Genomic DNA, 21778 nt, shown 5'->3' on the forward strand with positions numbered 1-21778 from the left:
AGCTGCCTCACTGTGGAAAGAGCACGGCCGCTCCCGGACTCCAGCCCTGTTAGGGCTGGGGAGGTCAGCAGGCGCTGGGTTCCAGCCTCAGGTGGGGTCTTCGGAGGTGGCCTTTGGGCACAGGCACCTCCTCTGTGGCCTTCTCACCAGGTCACAGTTCAGGGAGGCTTTGCCGGCTACGGAGCCTGCCCACACCAAGGCGCGCACGGTCACCGGTCCAGAGATGCCATGCGGGCTGGGCGGCGAAGGCCAAGGACACACGCTGCCTGGTGTCGGGGGCAAAGGTTAGGCCTGGAAGGGAGGTGTGGGGTGGGGACCCCGAGGCCAGGGCTGGGCCGCTGAGCTTCAGGGCCCTTGTTGGGGGTCAGGGGGGAATGCCAGAGGACCCCAGCACCAGGAGGAACCCCCTGGAGAGTTATGGCAGGACTCACCTGTGGGGCACAGGAAGAATCACCAGGGAAAGGACCCTTGTGGAGGATCCCCCCTCTACCCCCAGGGCACTAGGGGAGGATCTACCAGGGGGGTCTGGTGGAAGGGCCCACCCGGGAAGCGGCGCGCGGGGAGGACTCGGGGGCGCCGGGAGGAACTGTCCGGGAAGGGGCGCGCGGGCCGCGGGCGGCGCGGGGTCGGTAACGGCCCGCGCGGTGGGCGGCGGCGCCCGAGGCTCCTCCCCGCCGCCCGCGGCCGCTCCTCCTCTTCCTCTCCCGCCCGCGCCGCGGCCCTCCCGTCCCTGCGCGGCCTCGGCGGCCTCGGCGGCGGCGGCGGCGGCGGCGGCAGCAGCGCGGCCCCTTTAAACGCCTGCGGCGCCCCCCGCCCCCGCCATCGCGCCTCCATTTTCCCGGCCGCCCGCGCCGAGCGCCGCGCCCGCCCCGGGCCCCTCCGCCGCCGCCGGCCCGGACATGGCCGCCAACATGTACAGGGTCGGAGGTAAGGCCGCACCGCCTTTATGCCCGGCCCCGACCCGCCCGCAGCCCCCACCCGCCGCCGCTGCCGCCTCCCCCGCCCCTCCGCCCCGCAGGCCCCGCGCCCCCCGCCCGCCCCCGCGGCCCCCGGCTCCTTCCCGAACCTCCCCCCGCAGTGCTCACCCCAACCCAAAATGGCCCCGCGGGTCGGCCCCATCGGGGGCGGGCGGGGCGCGGCGGCCCGGGGGTGGGGGGCGGCCCACCTGTTGGGGCCGAGGGGGCGGCCGCGGGGGTGGCGGGGGGGCGCGGGCGGCCGGGGACATCCGGGTGGCCGGGGCCGGGAGCCCCCCGCGGGAGCACGTGGCCTTGGGAGGCGCCGGCTGCCGGTCTGGGAGCAGGAGTTTTGGGGCTGTGGGGTCTCCCCCGGCCCGCGGCCCTGTGCTAGGAACTCCGGTGCGTCTCCTCTGCGGATGGGGAGCCCCGGTGAGGGGCCTCGTTCCTCCCTATGCCCTCCTGCAGCCTGGCCCCGGGGCTTCCCCCCGCAGGGCGCCCTCAGGGGGTCTTCAGCAGGGAGCGAGCATCCCGAGCACGCCTCTAAGTCCCCCCAAACTTTTCCCTGCCTCCCGCTCACCCCAGCCCGTTCGGGAGGCGCTTTGCTAGGGTTGGGGAGAGGCCGGAGGGTCCCCTGGGCAGGGGCCCGGGGCTTCCTCTCTGGGTCAAGCCTCCTGTTGCTCGGGCCCTGCGGGCCTGCAGCTTTGGGCCTTGCCCTGCTTCGAGTGCCTGGGACTCCGTGGGGTCTTTCACAGGGAGATGGGGGGTCGTGCACTTTCCATCATTCCATCAGTGCCTCCCTCCCCAGGACTCTTGAGACCCCTCCCTGCCTGTGACCCTCTCGGCAGGTGCCCATTGCCTCTCCCACCTGCAGCCTGCGCTGCAGGAGGGAGCTGGGGTCTCTCCCGCTCTGGCCTGATCCCCATGCCCGTGACCCCGAGTGCCCAGAACACTCTGTGTCCCTTGAGCGTGGCTTCTGCTGCCTTGGACGCCGTGTGGTCTCGCCGGCCAGCCCTGTGACCTTGGGGACAGTGGGAGCCCCCTACACCCCGTCTGTGAGATGGGTGGTCAGTCTGCATCAGCAGCTCTGGGCCTCCCCTGTCCTCTCACAGGGGCGGTGGGCCTGTGCCCATCCAGCGGCAGCCCCTCCCACAGCCTCATACAGCTTTGCCAGGTCCCTGTGTGGACACAGGTGGGCTCAGCCCACCCCACGCCTGGAGCAGCCTGGGTGCGGGGTCCCTTGAGGGAGCGGCCTGTTTCTTCCTGTTCTTTCTCCCCACCTGGAGACCCCCCTTCCAGCCTGACATGAGGGCCCAGTTTCTCATCCTGGTAGAGAGGATGCCTACTGCCTGGGCTCCAGCCGGGCCCACTGCGCATGGTTTTGGGATTGGTCCCAAGAAGAGCTCTCCCTGCCCCCACCCAGGCTGGGGCTGGGGAGTGGTGGCCGCTTTGGGCTCTAGGGCTGGGGACACCCCGACCCTGACTCGTGCCTTTCCAGTGGCTGCATTGCTCGGCCTTCAGGCCCACCTGCCTGTGAACTTGGCGCCAGCCTGGCTGCCCCCCACCGTCCCGTGCCTCGGTTTCCCCATGGTGTGGGTGAGGACCTCGTCTGTCAGTCATCCTTCTGTGCCCTGTGGCAGCTGTGCTGTGGCTGACGAAAGCCAGGACCCTGCCTTGTCCCGTCCCGGAGGTGCAGCTCCTCTGGGCTTGCACAGGCTTGGGAGGAGCCCTGTGTGGGTCTGCACCGCCCTCCCCGAACCCTCTGTCCCTCTGTGCCTGCAGGCCCGTCCCGGGGTCTCACTGACCCTCAACACTCCATGCTGTGAGGCTGGGTGGCCTGGACCCCTAGGCTGTGGCGGAGGTGCCCACCATGCCTGGCGGAGATGTTGCTGGTCTCTTTCTGTGATGAGGAGCATGGGAGGTTGGGTGCTGTCTGCTGGCAACACAGCCACGCGTGGGATCCAGACTGCTTCTGTGTGTGCAGTCCGTGGTCACTGTGGCCAGGTGTGCTCAGGGTTGTCAGGCCCTCCGTGTGCCCACCCCAAGGACGTCCTCTCCCTGCAGGTGAGACTGTGGGCCTCTCCCGCTCTACTCTGACAGTCCCTATAGGAGAAGTGGCGTTTATCCCTGGCTTCTGGACCCGAACCCCGGGTTCCCGCAGGACCCTGGCAGGGCCTGTGGTTGCAGTGAGCTGGGTGTTGCAGGTTGGCTTCCTGTCTTGGTGCTCGCCCCGGGAGGTGGGTGTCTGGATTCTTGAGCCCCCAGACGAGAGAGGAAGGTGTCTCCTGAGCAGCCTTTGTCCGTCTGCCGCCGGCTGCCTGGCGTGGGCCCCGTTTGGGCGGCCATCCTGGCCTGTGGGAGCTGCCGGCAGGGACTCAGCCTGGGAAGGGGCTTGCTCCTGCCCCCTCCCCCCGCAAAGGGACCTCGTGTGTAGAGGTGCCAAATTTAGTAAAAAAAAAAGTACAGGATGCCCAGGCAAATTTGAGTTTCAGATAAACAGAAATTTATTAGTGTAAGTATGTCCCAAATATGGCATGGGACATACTTGTCCCAGAAGATTCTTATCTGACATTCACAGTTATCTGGGCATCCCGTATTTTAGCTGGCAGGCTGCTCCGAGGCCATGCCAGGTCGGGCTGGGCAGGGTGAAGGTGTGGCAGCAGCATTTTTGTGCCAGCTGAGCTGGGTGAAGTGGTGAGCGGGAGAGAACAGGGCCTGTTTCTTCCCCGTGGAGTGCCCTGGCCACGGACAGAGGCCTGCTGTCTGTGCCTGTGAGGGCAGCGGATGGCCTGGGCAAGGGTGGCGGGGTCAGGGTTCCCTGACCTCTGCTCCTTAAGGGTTGTCCATCCCGAAGGCTGGGAAAGGCTTGGAACCTGCTGTGGGCTGAGAGGCCCCAGGGCGATGGCGGGCTGTTTCTTCCCTGGGTTGAACATGAAGATGTTAGATAGCGTCCAAAACAGGACAGCAGAAATCAGTGCCTGTGAGCCACCTGCAGCTTGCTCATGTGGGGACTCTGCTTCTCAGTGGACAGACCGTTACCGTTTTGCCTTGGGTGTTTCTGTTCATTGCAAGAGGTTAACACCCCATCTTTTGGATTTTTTTTTTTTTTTTGAGACAGAGTCTCGCTGTCTCCCAGGCCGGAGTGCAGTGGCGCAATCTCAGCTCACTGCAAGCTCCGCCTCCCGGGTTCATGCCATTCTCCTGCCTCAGCCGCCTGAGTAGCTGGGACTACAGGTGCCCGCCACCATGCCCGGCTAATTGTTTGTATTTTTAGTAGAGACAGGGTTTCACTGTGTTAGCCAGGATGGTCTCGATCTCCTGACCTCGTGATCTGCCCGCCTCGGCCTCCCGAAGTGCTAGGATTACAGGCCTGAGCCACCACGCCCGGCTGAATTTTGTTTTGTTTTGTTTTAATTTTTTTTTGAGATGGAGTCTCGCTCTGTGGCCCAGGCTGGAGTGCAGAGGTGCGATCTCAGCTCACTGCAGCCTCCACCTCCTGGGCTCAAGCAGTTTCCTGCCTCAGCCTCCCAAGTAGCTGGGACTAGCCAGACGCCACCACACCTGGTTAAGTTTTGTATTTTTAGTAGAGATGGGGTTTCTCCATGTTGGTCAGCTGGTCTCGAACTCCTGATCTCAAGTGATCCACCTGCCTCGGCCTCCCAAAGTGCTAGGATTACAGGCGTGAGCCCACGCCTGGCCTTTTTGTTTTAATTTTAGTATAGATTGAGGCTGGGTAACAGAGCGAGACTCCGTCTCAAAAAAAAAAAAAAAAAATTAGCGTAGTTTGAAAAGATGCCAGAGAGCCTCTGCCCCTGCAGGGCCCTGGTCTCGGGCTCAGCCTGCGTAGAAGCACCCGGTCCATGCTGCTGGTCTTCCCTGGTCTCGGGCGTAGCCTGCGCAGAAGCACCCGGTCTGTGCTGCTGGTCTTCCCTGGGCTTGGCGTGTGCCATCAACTGCACTCTGTTGTGCTGTTAGAAGTGCTGCTTTCGTATTTTTGTTCTGGTGTTTTTTTTGAAGTTTAAACTTTATTGCTCTACATACTTGCCAGTGGGGAAAAAAGTAAACTTAAAAAACGTTTCAGATTTTAGAGGGCTGCAGCCAGCACCCTACCCTCCAGTGCTGAGTGCACCGTGTCCCTAGACGCTTGCTGCTCCATGGGCCGATTTTTGGGGTCCCACCCATGTAAGAAGGCAAGGAAGAGCCCTGGAGACAGCCATCCTGTGAGCACCAGGAGCGGGAGTTGTAGAAGTGGCCGGGGCCCCGGGTGTGATGTCCTGGAGGGGATGGCGTGGGGCTGTCTCGCTTGGCCTGTGAGGATCAGCCTAAGCACTGCGCCATTGGCAGCCCTGTCTCACTCTCCAGGCAGGATGGGCCACTGAGCTGCTCCTGCCTCAGCCTCCCAGAGTGCTGGGATTACAGGCGTGAGCCACTGTGTCTGACCCCCCTTTTTTTTTTTTTTGAGACAGTCTCACTCTGTCACCCAGGCTGGAGGGCAGTGGCACAATCACAGCTCACTGCAACCTCTGCCTCCCGGGTTCTAGCAATTCGCCTGCCTCAGCCCCCTGAGTAGCTGGAATTACAGGCACGCGCCACCACACCTGGCTGGTTTTTGTGTTTTTAATGGAGACGGGGTTTTACCATGTAGGCCAGGCTGGTCTCGAACTCCTGACCTCAGGTGATCCGCCTGCCTTGGCCTCCCAGAGTGCTGGGATTACAGGCGTGAGTCACTGTGCCTGGCCCCATATTGTTCTGAGTGGAGAGTTTGACCATTAAGCTCTCAGATTAATAAAAAAAGTAGCTGTCAATGAGAGATGTTGGAATGAATAGTCCAAAGAAGCATATCCCTCATGCCCGACTGTGGCAGTGCCATTCCCGCCCGTGTGTGTGGGCTCGGGTGTCAAGACTGCTGCAGCGGCCCTGCAGGCGTCCTACCTAGAGGTGGGTCCCCAGCTGCGCATCTGGACGCTGGTCAGCAGGTGAGGCCGGGATGCCAGGGGAGGTGCCGTGTGCCTGGCCAGGTACCTGGAGGAGCACTGGCTGCAGGGCCTTCTTCCTCCTCCAGCTGAACTTGGGGTGCTCTTGCCAGATTATGGGCTGAGTCCTGCTAGGGATGGGGGCCCCCATTCCCCAAGAGGAGCCCACCCTGAGACCCTGTTGGGGGGCAGCTTAGATGCTACCTTAGACTCCAACAGGCTGTCTTGAGAGCGTGTAATTATGTTTTTTTGCAACAAGGTCTCCTGTTGCCTAGGCTGAAGTGCAGTGGCACCATCACAGCTCACTGCAGCCTCCACCCCCCAGGCTCAAGCGATCCGCCCACCTCAGCTTCCTGAGTAGCTGAGACCACAGGTGCACACCACCATACCCAGTTAATTTTAAAATTTCTTACAGAGGCGGAGTCTGTATGTTGCCCAGGCTGGTCTTGAACTTCTGTGCTCAAGCGATCCCCTTGCCTTGGGCTCCCAAAGTGCCGCTGGGGTTGCAAGGTTGTGAGCTACCATGCCCGGCAGAGCATTTACTATTCTCCAAATGGTCTTTGCTTGTGTGCTGCCTGGGCTCACTGCTTTCTGGGGCTCTCGTGTTGCTGGTGTCCCCACCCCCACCTCCACCCCAGCTGGCCTGCTCCGTTCCTGTCCCTGTGGGCTCGTGTCTGAGTGTGCAAGCTGGGGATCCTGGTGACAATGTCGTGTCTGAGTGTGCAAGCTGGGGAATCCTGGTGACAATGGAGCCAAGCCCAGTGAGGCTGGAGCCACCCTCATAGTGCAGGGCCACCCAGCACCCTGCACCCCATACCCCACCCACCCCCCAGCATGCCCCCCGCACCCCTGTACCCCACCCACCCCCCCAGCACCCTGCACCCCATACCCCACCCACCCCCCAGCATGCCCCCCGCACCCCTGTACCCCACCCACCCCCCCAGCACCCTGCACCCCATACCCCACCCACCCCACAGCATGCCTACTGCACCCCTGTACCCCACCCACCCAGTATGCCTACTGCACCCCTGTACCCCACCCACCCCCCCAGCACCCTGCACCCCATACCCCACCCACCCCCCAGCATGCCCCCCGCACCCCTGTACCCCACCCACCCCCCAGCATGCCCCCCGCACCCCTGTACCCCACCCACCCCCCAGCATGCCTCCCGCACCCCTGTACCCCACCCACCCCCCAGCACCCTGCACCCCATACCCCACCCACCCCCCAGCATGCCCCCCGCACCCCTGTACCCCACCCACCCCACAGCATGCCCCCCGCACCCCTGTACCCCACCCACCCCCCAGCATGCCTCCCGCACCCCTGTACCCCACCCACCCCCCCAGCACCCTGCACCCCATACCCCACCCACCCCCCAGCATGCCCCCCACACCCCTGTACCCCACCCACCCCACAGCATGCCCCCCGCACCCCTGTACCCCACCCACCCCCCAGCATGCCTCCCGCACCCCTGTACCCCACCCACCCCCCAGCACCCTGCACCCCATACCCCACCCACCCCCCAGCATGCCCCCCACACCCCTGTACCCCACCCATCCCCCAGCATGCACCCCGCACCCCTGAGACCAGGCCCCAGGCTTGCTTCTGTGGGCTTTGCACCACCCACTAGGCTGTTCCCGCCTGGGCTGTGCAGCGCACCTGAGGGGTCTGAGGTGACCGCTCCTCAAAGCCGCCCTGCAGCCTCCCCAGGGCTGGCCTCAGCACTGCAGCCCCATGATCTGGCCTGGCGTAGGCTCTGCTGCTTTCTCTGCCTGGACAACCCTGGTGGCCTGAGGAGCTCAAGCGCCCCCCTGCCCCCAGAGCCCTTCCACGGTCAGGGCCTGAGCTCTGTGGGTGCCATTAGGAGGAGGGTTTACAGATCTGTGGCTGGGGGACCCCTGGGGCATGGAGGGACCCATGCGTCCCTTCCCATCTGTGCCCTGCCAGGCTGTCCTCACGGCAGCGTGGTCACAGGGGAGGAAACCAGGGCAGTGGCAGCCACTCCTAGTACCAAGCACACCTTAAAAATGAGCCCACGGAGGTTGCAGTGAGCCGAGATCACGCCACTGCACTCCAGCCTGGGTGACAGAGCGAGACTTCATCTCACCAAAAAAAAAAAAAAATGAGCCTCACGGCCCATGCAGTTGGTCAGTGGTGGAATCAGGGGTGGGGCATGCCTGGTTCTACCCTGGCTCATCCCCTGCCTTCAGAGGACAGCCACGGCGCAGCGCACATGGGGGCAGGCCCTGAGGTGTGGCTTTCTCTGGGCTGGGCTGGGGCAGTTCTGGGGGAGGGGAGTGTTCTGTCCCTTCCTCCAGGAGACACGGTGCCTGTGCCATCTGGCCACTTGCATGAGGGAGCGTCTGTCTGCAGCCCCTGTGGGCTGCTGTCCCCATCCCTGGCTGCTGGATGCACCTTGGACGCTGGGGCTCTGGTCTCCGATCCTTCCTGGACTTTGTGGGGACAGCGACGGAGGAGGAGGATGCCTCCGAGGATGGGCCAGGCACGAGGCTTGCAGCAGTTCCCAGGTTTTGCAGATAAAAATACAAGACACCCCTGCAGCATTTGGGACGTTGTCACATGGAGACCCGGCTCCTGGAGTAGGGGTGCCGGGGGCTTCCCGACGACTGTTGCTGTTTCTTTTGACTCTGTTCCCAAAAGGGAAAAAACAAGGAAGTTCCTGTCTGTGCTTCCTGGTGCCCTGTCTCTGACCATGGCAGACCTGGCTGTGGGTGAGCTCAGGAGAATGGGTTGTGCCCTGGAGGGTCCCGCACAGGCAGGGGCCACGGGCACCGCTCTGCAGCGCAGCTCTTGGTGCTCAATGATCTTGGGGGTCATGTCTGTTTTCCCCCAATCCTTTTGTGGCCCCATCCCCTACTTGCTAAAACTTACATGTAACCCCAAAATTCACACTTATGTCACTTTCCCAGTCATTTGCGGGCACGCACAGGCCGCTAAAAGCCCAAGTTGCGTGGTGCCTGGGTGCCTGCTGGGGTGAGTGAGGGACCCTACCCTCTGCTATTGCTCCCATGTTGGAAGCAAACTGTCCTTTCTTCGTCTATTGAGGGCCATGCTTCTTTCATTTGGGGGCTCTTGGTGCTTTTGCTTTTTCGATGCCCCTGGGGGAGGTACCGCAGTGCTGTCGAGTGTCCCTGGGCACAGGCAGACTGGGACGGGTCCCATGGAGAGAGTGTGTGTTGGACAGGCTCTGTCCCCACGTCAGTTCAGTGTCAGAGAATAACAATAATTATCGTATAAAGTTCTTTGACAGAAACGTAAAATAAGGCTGTTGCGTATTGATTGGTTGCTGGAAATGTTGTGACCAGAGGCTCATAGGAACCTGACCCTGTATTTCCTGTAGGAACAGAGGTTTGGTGTTCAGTAGTTCAGTATTAGTGGTGACTTTGTAGAACATAATTACTGCGAATAATTAGAATTGACTCTGTGGGTGCGTGTATATTTTTTTAAGTTAAAGCAAGGTTTAGGCCGAGCACAGTGGCTCACACCTGTAATCCCAGCACTTTGGGAGGCTGAGGCAGGCAGATCTCTTGAGCTCAGGATTTTGAGACCAACCTGACCACACAGCAAAACCACATCTCTACTAAAAATACAAAAAAAGCCAGGCGTGGCGGTGCGTGCCTGTAATCCTAGCTGCTTGGGAAGCCAAGGCATGAGAATCACTTGAGTACAGGAGGCAGAGGTTGCAGTGAGTGGAGATCGCACCACTGTACCCCAGTGTGGGCAACAGAGCGAGACTCTGTCTCCAAAAAAAAAAAAAAAAATTAGGTTTGTTGAGATATACATTTCACATGGGAACCCACTTATGTGTAGAGGCCTGTGATTTTCCACTCGTGCACAACTGTGTGGCCACTGCAGCTCTTCCACACCTGACATGCTTCCCTTGTGACCTTTTGTAGTCAGCCGCCTCTTCTCCCCCAGCTCCCAGCAACACTGACGTATTTTCTGTTCCTGCCGTTTTGCCTTGTCCAGAGTGTGGTAGAAGTGGAATTGCACAGTATGTGGGCTTTTGAGTCTGGCTTCTTTCTTATTTTTTGAGATAAGGTCTGTGTCACCTAGGCTGGAGTGCATTGGTACGATCATGGCTCACTGCAGCCTCTACCTCCCAGGCTCAGGTGCTCCTCCTGAATAGCCAGGACCACAGCTGTGCGCCACCACACCCAGCTAAGTTTTTCTGTATTCTGTAGAGATGGGGTCTTGTTATGTTTCTAGGCCGGTCTCAAACTCCTGGGCTCAAGCTTTCCTTCCACTTCGGACTCCCGTCGTGCTGAGGCTACAAGAGTAAGCTGCCGTGCCCAGCCTTACAGTCGCTCTTGAAATCAAGTAGTGGGAATCCTTGAACTTTGTTCCTCATTTTCAAAATTGTTTAGCCTGTTCTGGTTCCTTGGCTTTCCCTTACAGAGTTTAGAATTGGCTTGTTGATTTCTACAGAAACCAAAAAGAAGTGTTTCTTTTCTTTTTTTTTTTTTTTAAGATAGCATCTTGCTCTGTTGCCCAGGCTGGAGTGCAGTGGTGTGATCTTGGCTTACTGTAGCCTCAGCCTCTTGGGCTCAAGTGATCCTCCCCGCTTCAGCCTCCTGAGTAGCTGGGACTACAGGCATACGCCACCATGCCTGGCTAGTTGTATTTATTTTTGTAGAGATGGGGTCTTACTATGTTGCCCAGACTAGTCTCCAACCCCTGGCCTCAAGTGATCCTCCTGCCTTGACTCCCAAAATGCTGGGATTATAGGCATGAGCCATTATGCCCAGCCTCACCTTGCACTTTTATGTGATAGAAATGGTTTCTTTCCTTTAACTTCACAAGCCAACTTCTGCTAGCTTCAGATTTTTCTTCTACAGCCTCCGCACCTCCCTCAGCCTTCATAGAACTGAAGGGAGTTAGGGCTTGCTCTGGCTGAGGCTCTGGCTGAAGGGAATGTGTCTGCTTTGATTTCCCATCCTGGCCACTTCAGCTTTCTCCCTGTCAGTACTGAGGCTGTTTAGCTTTCTTATCATTCTTGAGTTCACTGGAGCAGCACTGTTTTCTTTTTTTTTTGAGATGAAGTCTCGGTCTGTCACCCAGGCTGGAGTTCAGTGGCGTGATCTTGGCTCATTGCAACCTCCACCTGGGTTCAAGCGATTCTCCTGTCTCAGCCTCCCAAGTGGCTGGGACTACAGGCACATGCCACCACACCTGGCTAATTTTTTTGTATTTTTGGTAGAGATGGGGTTTCATGATGTTGGCCAGGCCAACCTCCAACTCCTGACCTCAAGTGATCCACCGGCCTTGGCCTCTCAAAGTACTGGGATTACAGGCGTGAGTCACCGCGCCCAGCCTGGAGCAGCACTTTTAATTTCTTTTTTCTTTTTCTTTTTCTTTTTTTTTGGGGGGGGACCGAGTCTCGCTGTGTTGCCCAGCCTGGAGTGCAGTGGCATAATCTCAGCTCACCTCCACCTCCTGGGTTCAAGTGATTCTCCCGCCTCAGCCTCCCAAGTAGCTGGGACTACAGGCACCCACCACCACACCCGGCTAATTTTTGTATTTTTAGTAGAGATGGGGTTTTACCATGTTGGCCAGGCTGATCTCAAACTACGACTTCAAGTGATCCACCCGCTTTGGCCTCCCAAAGTGCTGGGATTACAGGTGTGAGCCACTGTGTCCAGCCCACTTTTAATTTCTTTCAGAAACTTTTCCTCTGCATTCACAACTTGGCTACCTGCTTGGTGCTGAAGGCCAAGCTTTCCATTAGGGTATCTTGGCTTTCGACGTGCCTTCCTAACTAAGCTTAGTCATTTATTTCCAGCTTTTGTTTTAAAGTGAGAGATGTGTGACTCTCAACTCTTCCCTTCACTGGACTCCTTAGAGGCCATGGCGGTGTTACTCGTTGGCCCAATTTCAATATTACTGTGTCTCAGGGAATAGGGAGGCCCCGGGAGAGGGAGAGAGGTGGAGGAATGGCCAGTTCCTGGGGCAGTCAGAACACACACATTTATGATTAAATTCTTAGGTGGGTATGGCTCACGGTGCCCAGAACAATTACAGTAGTAGCATGGAGGATCACTGACCACAGATCACCATCACAGATAGAATCCTGGTTAAAAAGTTGGAAATATTGAGAGAATTACCAAACTGTGACAGCAACACGTAGTGAGCCCCTGCTGTTTGAAAAATGGCACCAACGGACTTGATGCAGGTTGCCACAAACCTTCAATTTGTAAGAAACACACTACCTGCAAAGCATAAAGCTAAGCACGATGCCCGTGTAGATCAGTTTGGGAAATAATTGGCATCTGAACCAATCTTGGGTCCTCTCGTACAGGGACCGGCAAACTGGCCCACTGCCTGTTTTTGATGACTCATGAGCTAAGAATGGGTTTTACATTTTTTAATTGTTGAGAAAAAAATCAAAGGCAGAAAACTTCATGACACATGAAGATTATATGAAATTCACATTTCAGTGCTCAGAAATAAAGTGTTATGGGAACAGGGCCGCACTAATGGGATTCAGTTACTATGTGGCTGCTTTGAGCCACCGTGATGGGGTTGAATATTTGTGATAGGGACAGGAAAAGCCCAGTTTTTTCCTACTCTCACACATTCAACACAGAACACTTCACCTCTGGTCCCTGGAATGTGTGTGGGCTTTCTCCCCACCAGCGGCCAGTCGGTTATCCAGTGATGTAACCCAATGTTGACACTGCTTACCTGGAGAGATTAGGTTCTGCAGCTGAAGGGCTGAGTTTCACAAGATTGTCTTCACTTATCCTGCCTGAGCCTCCCGAGTCGCTGGGATTACAGGCGCCCACCACCACACCCAGTTAATTTTTGTATTTTTAGTAGAGACCGGGTTTCACCATATTGGCTAGGCTGGTCTCAAACTCCTGACTTCAGGTGATCCACCTGCCTTGGCCTCCCGAAGTGCTGGGATTACAGGTGTGAGCCACCGTGCCCAGCCAAGCTGGTTATTAACAAGATCAATAAACTGAAATTATAGCCAGACTGACAAAGAAACAGAGAGAAGCGACAAGTAACCAACATCAGGAACAACAGATGGGACATCACTGCAGATCCTGCTGACAGGAGAAGTGTGGCACAGAAAAGGGCTTGGTTGGACAAAGGTACAAGGGTTGTTAAACATATAAAGTGCTAAAAAGCCTGTAGTTATTCATTCTATTACTTGTTGACAGGTAAATATTTTGTGGAAAGTATTTGTTTAGTTTTTAAGATGGAGTCTCACTCTGTTGCCCAGGCGGGAGTGCAGTGGCACAATCTCAGCTTACTGCAACCTCCGCCTCCCAGGCCCAAGCAATTCTCCTGCCTCAGCCTCCCAAGTAGCTGGGACTAAAGGCATGCACCACCATACCTGGCTAGTTTTTCTATCTTTAGTAGAGATGGGGTTTCACCATGTTGGGCAGGCTGGTCTCGAACTCCTGACCTCAAGTGATCCACCCGTCTTGGCCTCCCAAAGTGCTAGGATTACCAGGCTTGAGGCATTGCACCCGGCCTGTGGAAAGTGTTTGAGTCTGTCATGCCTTATTGAACCAGTAGTGTCAACAGTGAACTTTATTTGACCTTGTGGACTTGACTGTCATCAGTTCTGTGAATTAAAAAGCCTTTTTTAAAGAGATAGAGTCTTGCTCTATTGCCCAGGCTGGAGAGAGTGGCACAGTCCTGGCCCACTGCAGCCTCGATCTCCTGGGCTCAGGCGGGAGCCCCGTGCAGCAGCTTGATGGCTCGGCAGTGTGACGTTCTATTGCTTTTTTACTTTTACTATTTACTTATTTATTTATTTGTTATTTATTTTTTATTTATTTATTTTGAGACGGAGTCTCTCTCTGTCGCCCAGGCTGGAGTGCAGTGGTACGATCTCAGCTCACTGCAACCTCTGCTTCCCGGCTTCAAGCAATTATCCTGCCTCAGCCTCCCAAGTAGCTGGGATTACATGCACATGCCACCGCACCTGGCTAATTTTTGTATTTTTAGTGGAGACAGGGTTTCACCATGTTGACCAGGCTGGTCTCAAACTCCTGACCTCATGATCCGCCTGCCTCGGCCTCCCAAAGTTCTGGGATCACAGGCGTGAGCCACTGTGTCTGGCCTGCTTTTTGAAAAAGCGCCGAAATTGGAAAATTTCAGAATGAGAAGAACCACTGTCGACTGCCATCATCAGTCCACCGGATGACTTGGGAAACTAGTTTTTGCTGCATGAAGTTCTCTACGTTCTTTATGAATTCATCTTAAAGTACAAGGCACAACCACACTTACTTGCAAAATTTATACGGTGATGAAGTCGTTTTGGCAACAGCTCATGTTTAAATCACAAACTGCTTTGTACAGTTATTGTCAAGAGGTAAAATGAGAGGCAAAGTCTCCATTGCCACACAGATTTGCAGTGAGCTTGTTTTCTGGGCTCAAACTATGGTTACAGCAGTGTGTTTGGGACTTTGACGCAAGTACAAGAGAAACGTCTACATTTCAAAATCCACTTAGCTGTGTGTTAAGGAGCTCCCACCTGACCTCCAGCCGAGAACGACTGGACTGTGGCGTAATCACATGCTGCAGTGTAGGGGCCCCACGACCACCCTCGGGTTCAGTAACTCGCTAGGACTCATGGAATACAGCAGAGCACTTCTGCCAGGGCTGCAGTTCCTTACAGCAAAAGGACACAGACAAACCAGCAAAGGGAGTGGCACAGGGGCCGGGCTCAGGAGAGACCAGGGGTGGGCTTCTGGGCTTCTGTCCCAGCGGAGGCGTGGGAGGTGCGTGGATCTAGCAGTGGTCTGGGATGGCAGGCCTGGCGTACTGCCAACCAGGGAAGTTCCCCTGAGCCTTGGTGGCCCAGGTGTTTTTAGTGGTTGGTCAGGTGGGCCTGGCTGAGCACCCGTGTGGCTGCCCTCGGTCCCTTCTCAGCCCCTCCAGAGGTCAGGCGGATGCCACAAGGCGCCACGGTACGTCACTCTGTCAGGGTAGCCTGTCTGAGGCGGCCTGAGGCCCTGGGTGAGCAGATGCTGTTGGCAGGCAGGATGCTCCCAGGGCCCCGAGGTGACCTCCTCAGAGCAGGTCAAGGGTCAGACCTCTCTCTGGAAGGAAGAATGCGGGAGGTCCAAGCCTGCTGAGCTGGCCATTTCCAGGAAGGGGAAAACATACTGGCTAAGTAGCCAGGCTGGCACTTAGAGCTACACACCTGGGGCTGACAGTGTGCCTGGCAGTGCCTGTGTGGAAAGACAGTCACAGAGGAAACACGAGAACGCACTGTAAGCCGGCGCTCATGGATGCACCTTTGTCGTTGATTTTGGTGATAAGGAACATTAAATTTGAACCCAATTAAGCAAAATGTCATCTCCCAAAACAAGTCCTCTCATGAGTGCATCTGTATTATAGAAAGCTGCACTCAGCTTTTTTTTTTTATTTTTTTTTATTTTTTTTATTTTTTTTTTTTTTTGAGACGGAGTCTCGCTCTGTCGCCCAGGCTGGAGTGCAGTGGCGCAATCTCGGCTCACTGCAAGCTCCGCCTCCCGGGTTCACGCCATTCTCCTACCTCAGCCTCCCCAGTAGCTGGGACTACAGGCGCCCGCCACCACGCCCGGCTAATTTTTTTCTATTTTTTAGTAGAGACGGGGTTTCACCATGGTCTCGATCTCCTGACCTTGTGATCCGCCCGCCTCGGCCTCCCAAAGTGCTGGGATTACAGGCGTGAGCCACCGCGCCCGGCCACACTCAGCTTTTTTTTGACACTGTCTCACTCTGTCACCAGACTGGAGTGCAGTGGCATGATCTCAGCTCACCGCAAGCTCCGCCTCCCAGGCTCAAGTGATTCCCCCGCCTCAGCCTCCCACGTAGCTGGGACTATAGGTGTGCACCACCACACCTGGCTAATTTTTTGTATTTTAGTAGAGACAGGGTTTCACCATGTTGGCTAGAATGGTCTCGATCTCCTGACGTGATCTGCCCGCCTCCCAGAGTGCTGGGATTACAGGTGTGAGCCACCACACCTGGCCCAGTTATTTTAATTTCATCAGTATAAAATATGTGGAAATTGTTACATTAGTCCTTATGTAATATCCTTGGTGTGGCCTCTTGGCCTGCATAGCATGGAGTATTTACTATCCGAACCTTTATAGGAAGCTCACCAACATGTATTTCAACCCTTGACATCTCATCTGTTACCATTTATTTAGATCTTTTGCTGATTTTTCTCACCAGTGTTTGTTTTGTACTTTTCAGCATATAGATCTTTGCACAGATCTTTTGATCTTTAAACATCTGTAGATCTTCCGTAAAATTTATATTTAAGTATTTAATTTTTCTTGGTGCTCTTGTGAATAGTACTTTTACAATTTTGATTTCTGTTTGTCAGTAGTACATAGAAAGAGGACTTTTTTTTTTTTTTTTTTTTTTTTTTAAGACAGAATTTCACCATTGCCCAGACTGGAGTGCAATGGCGTGATCTCGGCTCACCACAGCTTCCACCTCCTGGGTTCAAGCCATTCTCCTGCCTCAGCCTCCTGAGTAGCTGGGATGACAGGCATGCACCACCACATCCAGCTAATGTTTTTTGTATTTTTAGTGGAGATGGGGTAGCTCCATGTTGGTCAGGCTGATCTCCAACTCCCGACCTCAAGTCATCCGCCCGCCTCAGCCTCCCAAAGTGCTGGGATTAGAGGTGTGAGCCACCATGCCTGGCCCAAAAGAGGACTTATTTTTTGATGTTGACCTGTGACCTTGCAAAACTCTTCCTCAGCGGTTTCCATAGCTTTTTCGTAGACACTGGGGATTTCTATATAGCAAATCACATCTTCTGCATATAGAAAGTTTTGTGTCTTCATATCCAGTCTGTGTGCCTTTCATTGATTCTTCTCATTGTCCTGGCTGGGACTTCCTTGATGGTCCGCAGTAGCGGTGGGAGGCAGCGGCGGTGGGAGGCAGCGGCGGTGGGAGGCAGTGGCGGTGAGAGTAGGTATACCCCTGCCACAATCCCTGATCCCAGCAGAAGCAGCCCTTTTCTCACCGCTGAGTATGATGCTAGCGGTAGGTTTTTTGTAAATGTCTTACCAGGCTGAGGAAGTGCCCTTTAGTTCCTTGTTTGCTCAGAGTTTATATAGAGTATGTGTTGAGTTTTTTCAGATTATACTCTTGCATCTACGGAGATGGTCTTAGGGTTTTTCTTACTTAATCTGTGAATATGGTGAGCTACACTGATTTTTCAATTTTTTAAAAAATTTAAGTTATATTTAGAGATTGGGGTTTCACTCTGTCACCCAGGCTTGAGTGGTACCATCATGGCTCACTGCAGCCCCAAACTCCTGGGCTTAAGCGATCCTTCCGCTTTAGCCCCCAAGCAGCTGGGACTACAGGCACATGCTACTACACCTGCCTAATCAAAAACCATTTGTTTTTAGAGATGGGGTCTGAAACTCCTGGACTCAGGTGATCCTCGTGATTCCTTGTGTGTCTTTGGTTTTGGTAGCGGGGAATGGTGTCCACACTGTCCTTTTCTGTTTTTTGGAAGAGTTGTGTAGAATTGGTGTTAATTTTTCCTTAAATGTTTGATAGACTTCACCAATGAAGCCATCTGGGCCTAGGGTTTTTGTTGTTGTATTTCTGTAGTGTGAATAGGGTTACCCGTTTCTTCTTGAATGAGCTTTGGTGTTTTTGTCTTTCAAGCAATTGGTTCATTCCATTTAAGTTGTCAAATTCTCTGGCATAAAGTCCTCCATAATATTCCTTATATCCCTTCTTGTGTCAGTAGGATCTGCAGTAATGTCCCATCTGTCATTCCTGATGTTGGTTACTTGTGGCTTCTCTCTTTGTTTCTTTTGTCAGTCTGGCTATAGATTTCAGTTATTGATCTTGTTAATAACCAGCTTGAAGGCTGGGTGTGGTGGCTCATGCCTGTAATCCCAGCACTTTGGGAGACTGAGGCAGGTGGATCACCTGAGGTCAGGAGTTTGAGACCAGCCTGGCCAACATGGTGAAACCCGGCCTCTACTAAAAATACAAAAATTAACTGGGCGTGGCGGTGGGCTCCTGTAATCTCAGCTACTTGGGAGGTTGAGGCAGAAGAATCACTTGAACCCAGGAGGCGCAGAGGTTGCAGTGAGCCGAGATCGCGCCATTGCATTCCAGCCCGGGCAACAGGAGCAAAACTCCGTCTCAAACAAACACCCAGTTTTTGGTTCCTTTGATATTTTCCCCTCTACTATTTTTGTTTCACATTATTTTTACTCTATCATTTCCTGCCTTCTTGCCTTATTTGTCCATTTATTAAAGCATAATTTACATTCAGTACAATTCCTTTTACGTGTACAGTTCTGTGAATTTTGGAAGTCCATAGTCATGTCGTACCACAGTCATGATACAGAACAGTTCCCGAATTCCGTGCATGTTCTCTCATCTTCCACGCCTTGGTTTTCCTGCGCCTGCAGCTTATAGGTGGCCCCACTGCACGCAGCCGTCCTGCCCGCCACCTCCCCCGAGTGGGCCTTCCGGTGCTGCAGGCCCTGTGCTGCCAGGGAGCTTCACTCCTGGCCCCGGCCAAGGAGTCTTCCATCAAGTGGACGGACCCCACCTTGTCTGTCTTTCCTCACTTAAGGGACATTTTTCCCCCAGTTTTTGGCAAGTTTGGTGCATTGCTTTGGATTTAATTTATCTGGTTTCTTGGAGTGAAAAGTTAGACCATTGATTTGAGACCTTTTTTGAAAAAAAATTTGAGGTATCTACATGTGATGAAATCCGCCAACTTTAGCCGGGCATGGTGGCTCACGCCTGTAATCCCAGCACTTTGGGAGGCCGAGGCGGGCGGATCACGAGGTCAGGAGATGGAGACCATCCTGGCTAACACGGTGAAACCGCGTCTCTACTAAAAATATAAAAAATTAGCCGGGCGTGGTGGCGGGCACCTGTAGTCCCAGCTACTCGGGAGGCTGAGGCAGGAGAATGGCCTGAACCTGGGAGGCGGAGCTTGCAGTGAGCCGAGATCGCGCCACCGCACTCCAGCCTGGGCAACAGAGTGAGACTCCGTATAAAAAAAAAAAAACAAAAAGAGAAAGAAATCCACCAATTTTGAGTATGTGCTTCAGTGAATTCTAGTGTTTTCACAGCATTGCCCAAGCATGGCCACATCCTGCATTCAGAACACTCTGTAACCCTGACACGGATTTGCAAGCCTCCTGCCACTTCTGCAGGCTTTTCTGCAGGGAACAGTCACTGCTGTGCGTGTCCCCGGGCACCAAGGCTGTGTCCCTCTGGACTCTCCATGCTCCTAGCCCATTGTCCTGTGGAGCTCTGTGTGGGCGTAGCCTCATGTGATGAGCTGGTTTACTCAGGCAGCACGCGGGGCTCAGAAGCCACACGCACAGGCGTGACTTTGCACATGGGTGCCCACACAGGTGCATCCTCGCAGGTGTGCACCCATAGGTGTGTCCTCACGGGCGTGTGCCTGCAGGTGCATCATGGGTGTGTCCTGACAGGTGTGTGCCTGCAGGTGCATCATGGGTGTGTCCTCACGGACGTGTGCCTGCAGATGTGTCCTGACGGATGTGTCACGGGTGTGCACCCATGGGTGTGTCCTGACAGGTGTGTGCCTGCAGGTGCATCATGGGTGTGTCCTCACAGGCGTGTGCCTGCAGATGTGTCCTGACGGATGTGTCACGGGTGTGCACCCATGGGTGTGTCCTGACAGGTGTGTGCCTGCAAGTGTGTGCCAGCAGCAGGAGGGAGATACTCTCCAGGCCCCTCCACAGGGTCCTTGCAGCACAGGTTTGGCCTCTATGTGGACAGATGGGCTGGGCTTTTTTGGTGCTGGTCTTGCTGCATTTTGCTGAATCCCAGGCCTGTGTGGGCCTCTGGGCGGATTCCAGCTGAGACAGGCCTCGTGCTCAGTCCTCCCTGCAGAGCTGGTGCAGGGTGGGCTGGCGAGGGTACTTGTGGTGCTGGTTCATGAGGACGTGGCCTCGCTGCCTCCCAAGCTGAGCCCCTGCAGCGGCCTCAGGAGGCCTGGAGCATCGGGGTGTCAGCACCACCCGCCTGGACTTCCCTGGGCCTTCCAGAGTAAGCCTCTGGGCTCCGGAAGATTCAGTGGCTCTCTGCGTGTGGAGCTGGTGAGAAGGCTGGAGGGCCCCATGGTGTCGTTGCTGAGGGAAGTGTTGTACTCACCTGATGGCCGGTCTCGGGGCACTCCCAGTGCCTGCTGCCTGTTGCTGTCTCTGAGCTCTGGTGAGGGTGACCCTGTCATTCCTGGAGCAACTCTGCCCCGTTTCTGAGCCTGCCTGGGCCCAGGAAGCCCCAGCTGTGTTCTCTGTGTAGTCGCTGCTGTGTTTTGGAGGGAAAGATGGGGACCGCTGTGGGCAGGGCTGGGGGCTGGTGGTGGCCATGTGGCTCTTGAGAGTAGCATCCAGGCTGGCTGCTGCCAGTGGGAAGGTGTCCCGGGGCTCCCGGCAGGGTCTGGGCAGTGCTGGAGCTGGGCTTCGCCTGGGAAGCTGCCACCTGGCCCCCACAGCTTCCCCAAGAAGGGCCTGAGCCTTTGGGGGCGGCTGGCGTCTGTGAGGATCCGGGATGGGGGCTGCTGGCTCCTGCTGGGAATGGCCCCTCCTGGTGCATCTCCCTGGCCCTGACCCAGCCTGTCAGTCCATTCTGGTTGCAGCCACCCCTCCCTGATGGTGTGGGGGCTTCGCTTCCTCTGTTTGTTCCTCGCCTGAGAGAGCAGAGGTGGGGGTAGTGACACTGCCCCGCCTGAGCCCCGGGTCTCTGGGCAGCGGGAGGTGGCCCTGGTTCTGGGCTTTGGTACCACAGGTGACCCTCTGCTCTGTCTGTTGCTGTTTGCAGACTACGTCTACTTCGAGAACTCCTCCAGCAACCCATACCTGATCCGGAGGATTGAGGAGCTCAACAAGGTACTGGGTGGCCCTGGCGTGGCTGCAGAGGGTAGTGGGTGGGGGCTACGCCAGCTCCTGCCCTGTGGGTGGCCCCCTTTTGGGGCTGGCCTTGGACTGGCCACTGTGCAGGCCCTTCAGTGACTCCGTCCACTGTCACCTGCACCCTGGCCCCTCCTTGGAGAAACTGAATGAGGGGCCTGGTGGCCTCGTGCAGGACCCAGCGCGGCTGCCCTGAGCTGCCTGCCCACTCCACACTTGGTCTGTGGGCGCTGGGTCCCCTGAAGATGCCAGCGTCCCCTGGGGAGCCTGAGCAGAATGGCATGATTCTGAAACCAACCAAAGGCTGCAGGAAGCCACACTCGGTGCCCCTGCCCTGCCCAGCTCCCAGCAGCCAGCCCTGCAGGGCTGTGAGCTCTGCCCTGACGCCTGAGGTATCTGTGTGGCTGGAGGCACCCTCCCTGGTCATTCGGGCAGCCCTTGGTCCCACCTGGTTCGTGTCTGCCATGAGTCCTTGGCAGCTGCTTGCTGTTTGATCGGGGACGTGGTTGTGCCCATGCATTGAGCCTGGCAGCACCAGATCCTTCCGGGGGGGTGGTGACACATGGGCCCCTCAGCCCCAGCCACTCCCGGCCTCCTCCGCCTCCGCACAGCCTCCGTCCCGTCGGCTTGGGAGACAGAGCTGCAGATGGCTGTGGAGGTGCAGGGCACCCGCACACCCTGGGAGCCTTCTCGCTGTCCGCAGGGATGGGGGGTGGGTACCCCAGCCTCCCTTCTCCTCCTGGTTGGACACTGTCTAAGGGTGTTGAGGGAGGGCAGGTCGTCCCCACCAGTGGACACATGGTTCCAGCAGAGAGTGGGGTGGGCTGCTAGGTGCTTCACAGACCTCTCTGTGCCTGCCTGCAGGGCTCCCGAGCCCCCGAACCTCTGGAGCCAGTGGCCTGATGGCTGTCTTCTAGGAGCCCTGCCCACTCCACAGGCC

At 56.2% G+C, this 21778-nt stretch overlaps 1 protein-coding gene across 6 annotated transcripts in view; it reads left to right on the top strand.

Moving 5' to 3' along the window:
- The first annotated feature begins 208 nt into the window (after positions 1–208).
- MTA1 (metastasis associated 1) overlaps positions 209–21778 on the top strand; it is a 53696-nt gene continuing 32126 nt past the window's right edge. For 3 of the 6 annotated variants that reach the window (XM_037984643.2, XM_037984645.2, XM_073011390.1), the window contains exons 1-2: positions 2822–3017; positions 20750–20817. In XM_037984643.2, the coding sequence (XP_037840571.1) occupies positions 2837–3017; positions 20750–20817 (249 nt within the window). In that variant the 5' untranslated portion in view covers positions 2822–2836. Of the gene's footprint in view, positions 285–693; positions 928–2821; positions 3018–20749; positions 20818–21778 lie in introns of those variants that run through there. The other 3 variants (XM_037984648.2, XM_073011389.1, XM_073011388.1) reach the window with 2 other exon arrangements.

The sequence above is a fragment of the Chlorocebus sabaeus genome, chromosome 24 (assembly GCF_047675955.1).
Source record: "Chlorocebus sabaeus isolate Y175 chromosome 24, mChlSab1.0.hap1, whole genome shotgun sequence".
In the NCBI taxonomy this organism is placed as follows: Eukaryota; Metazoa; Chordata; class Mammalia; order Primates; family Cercopithecidae; genus Chlorocebus; species Chlorocebus sabaeus.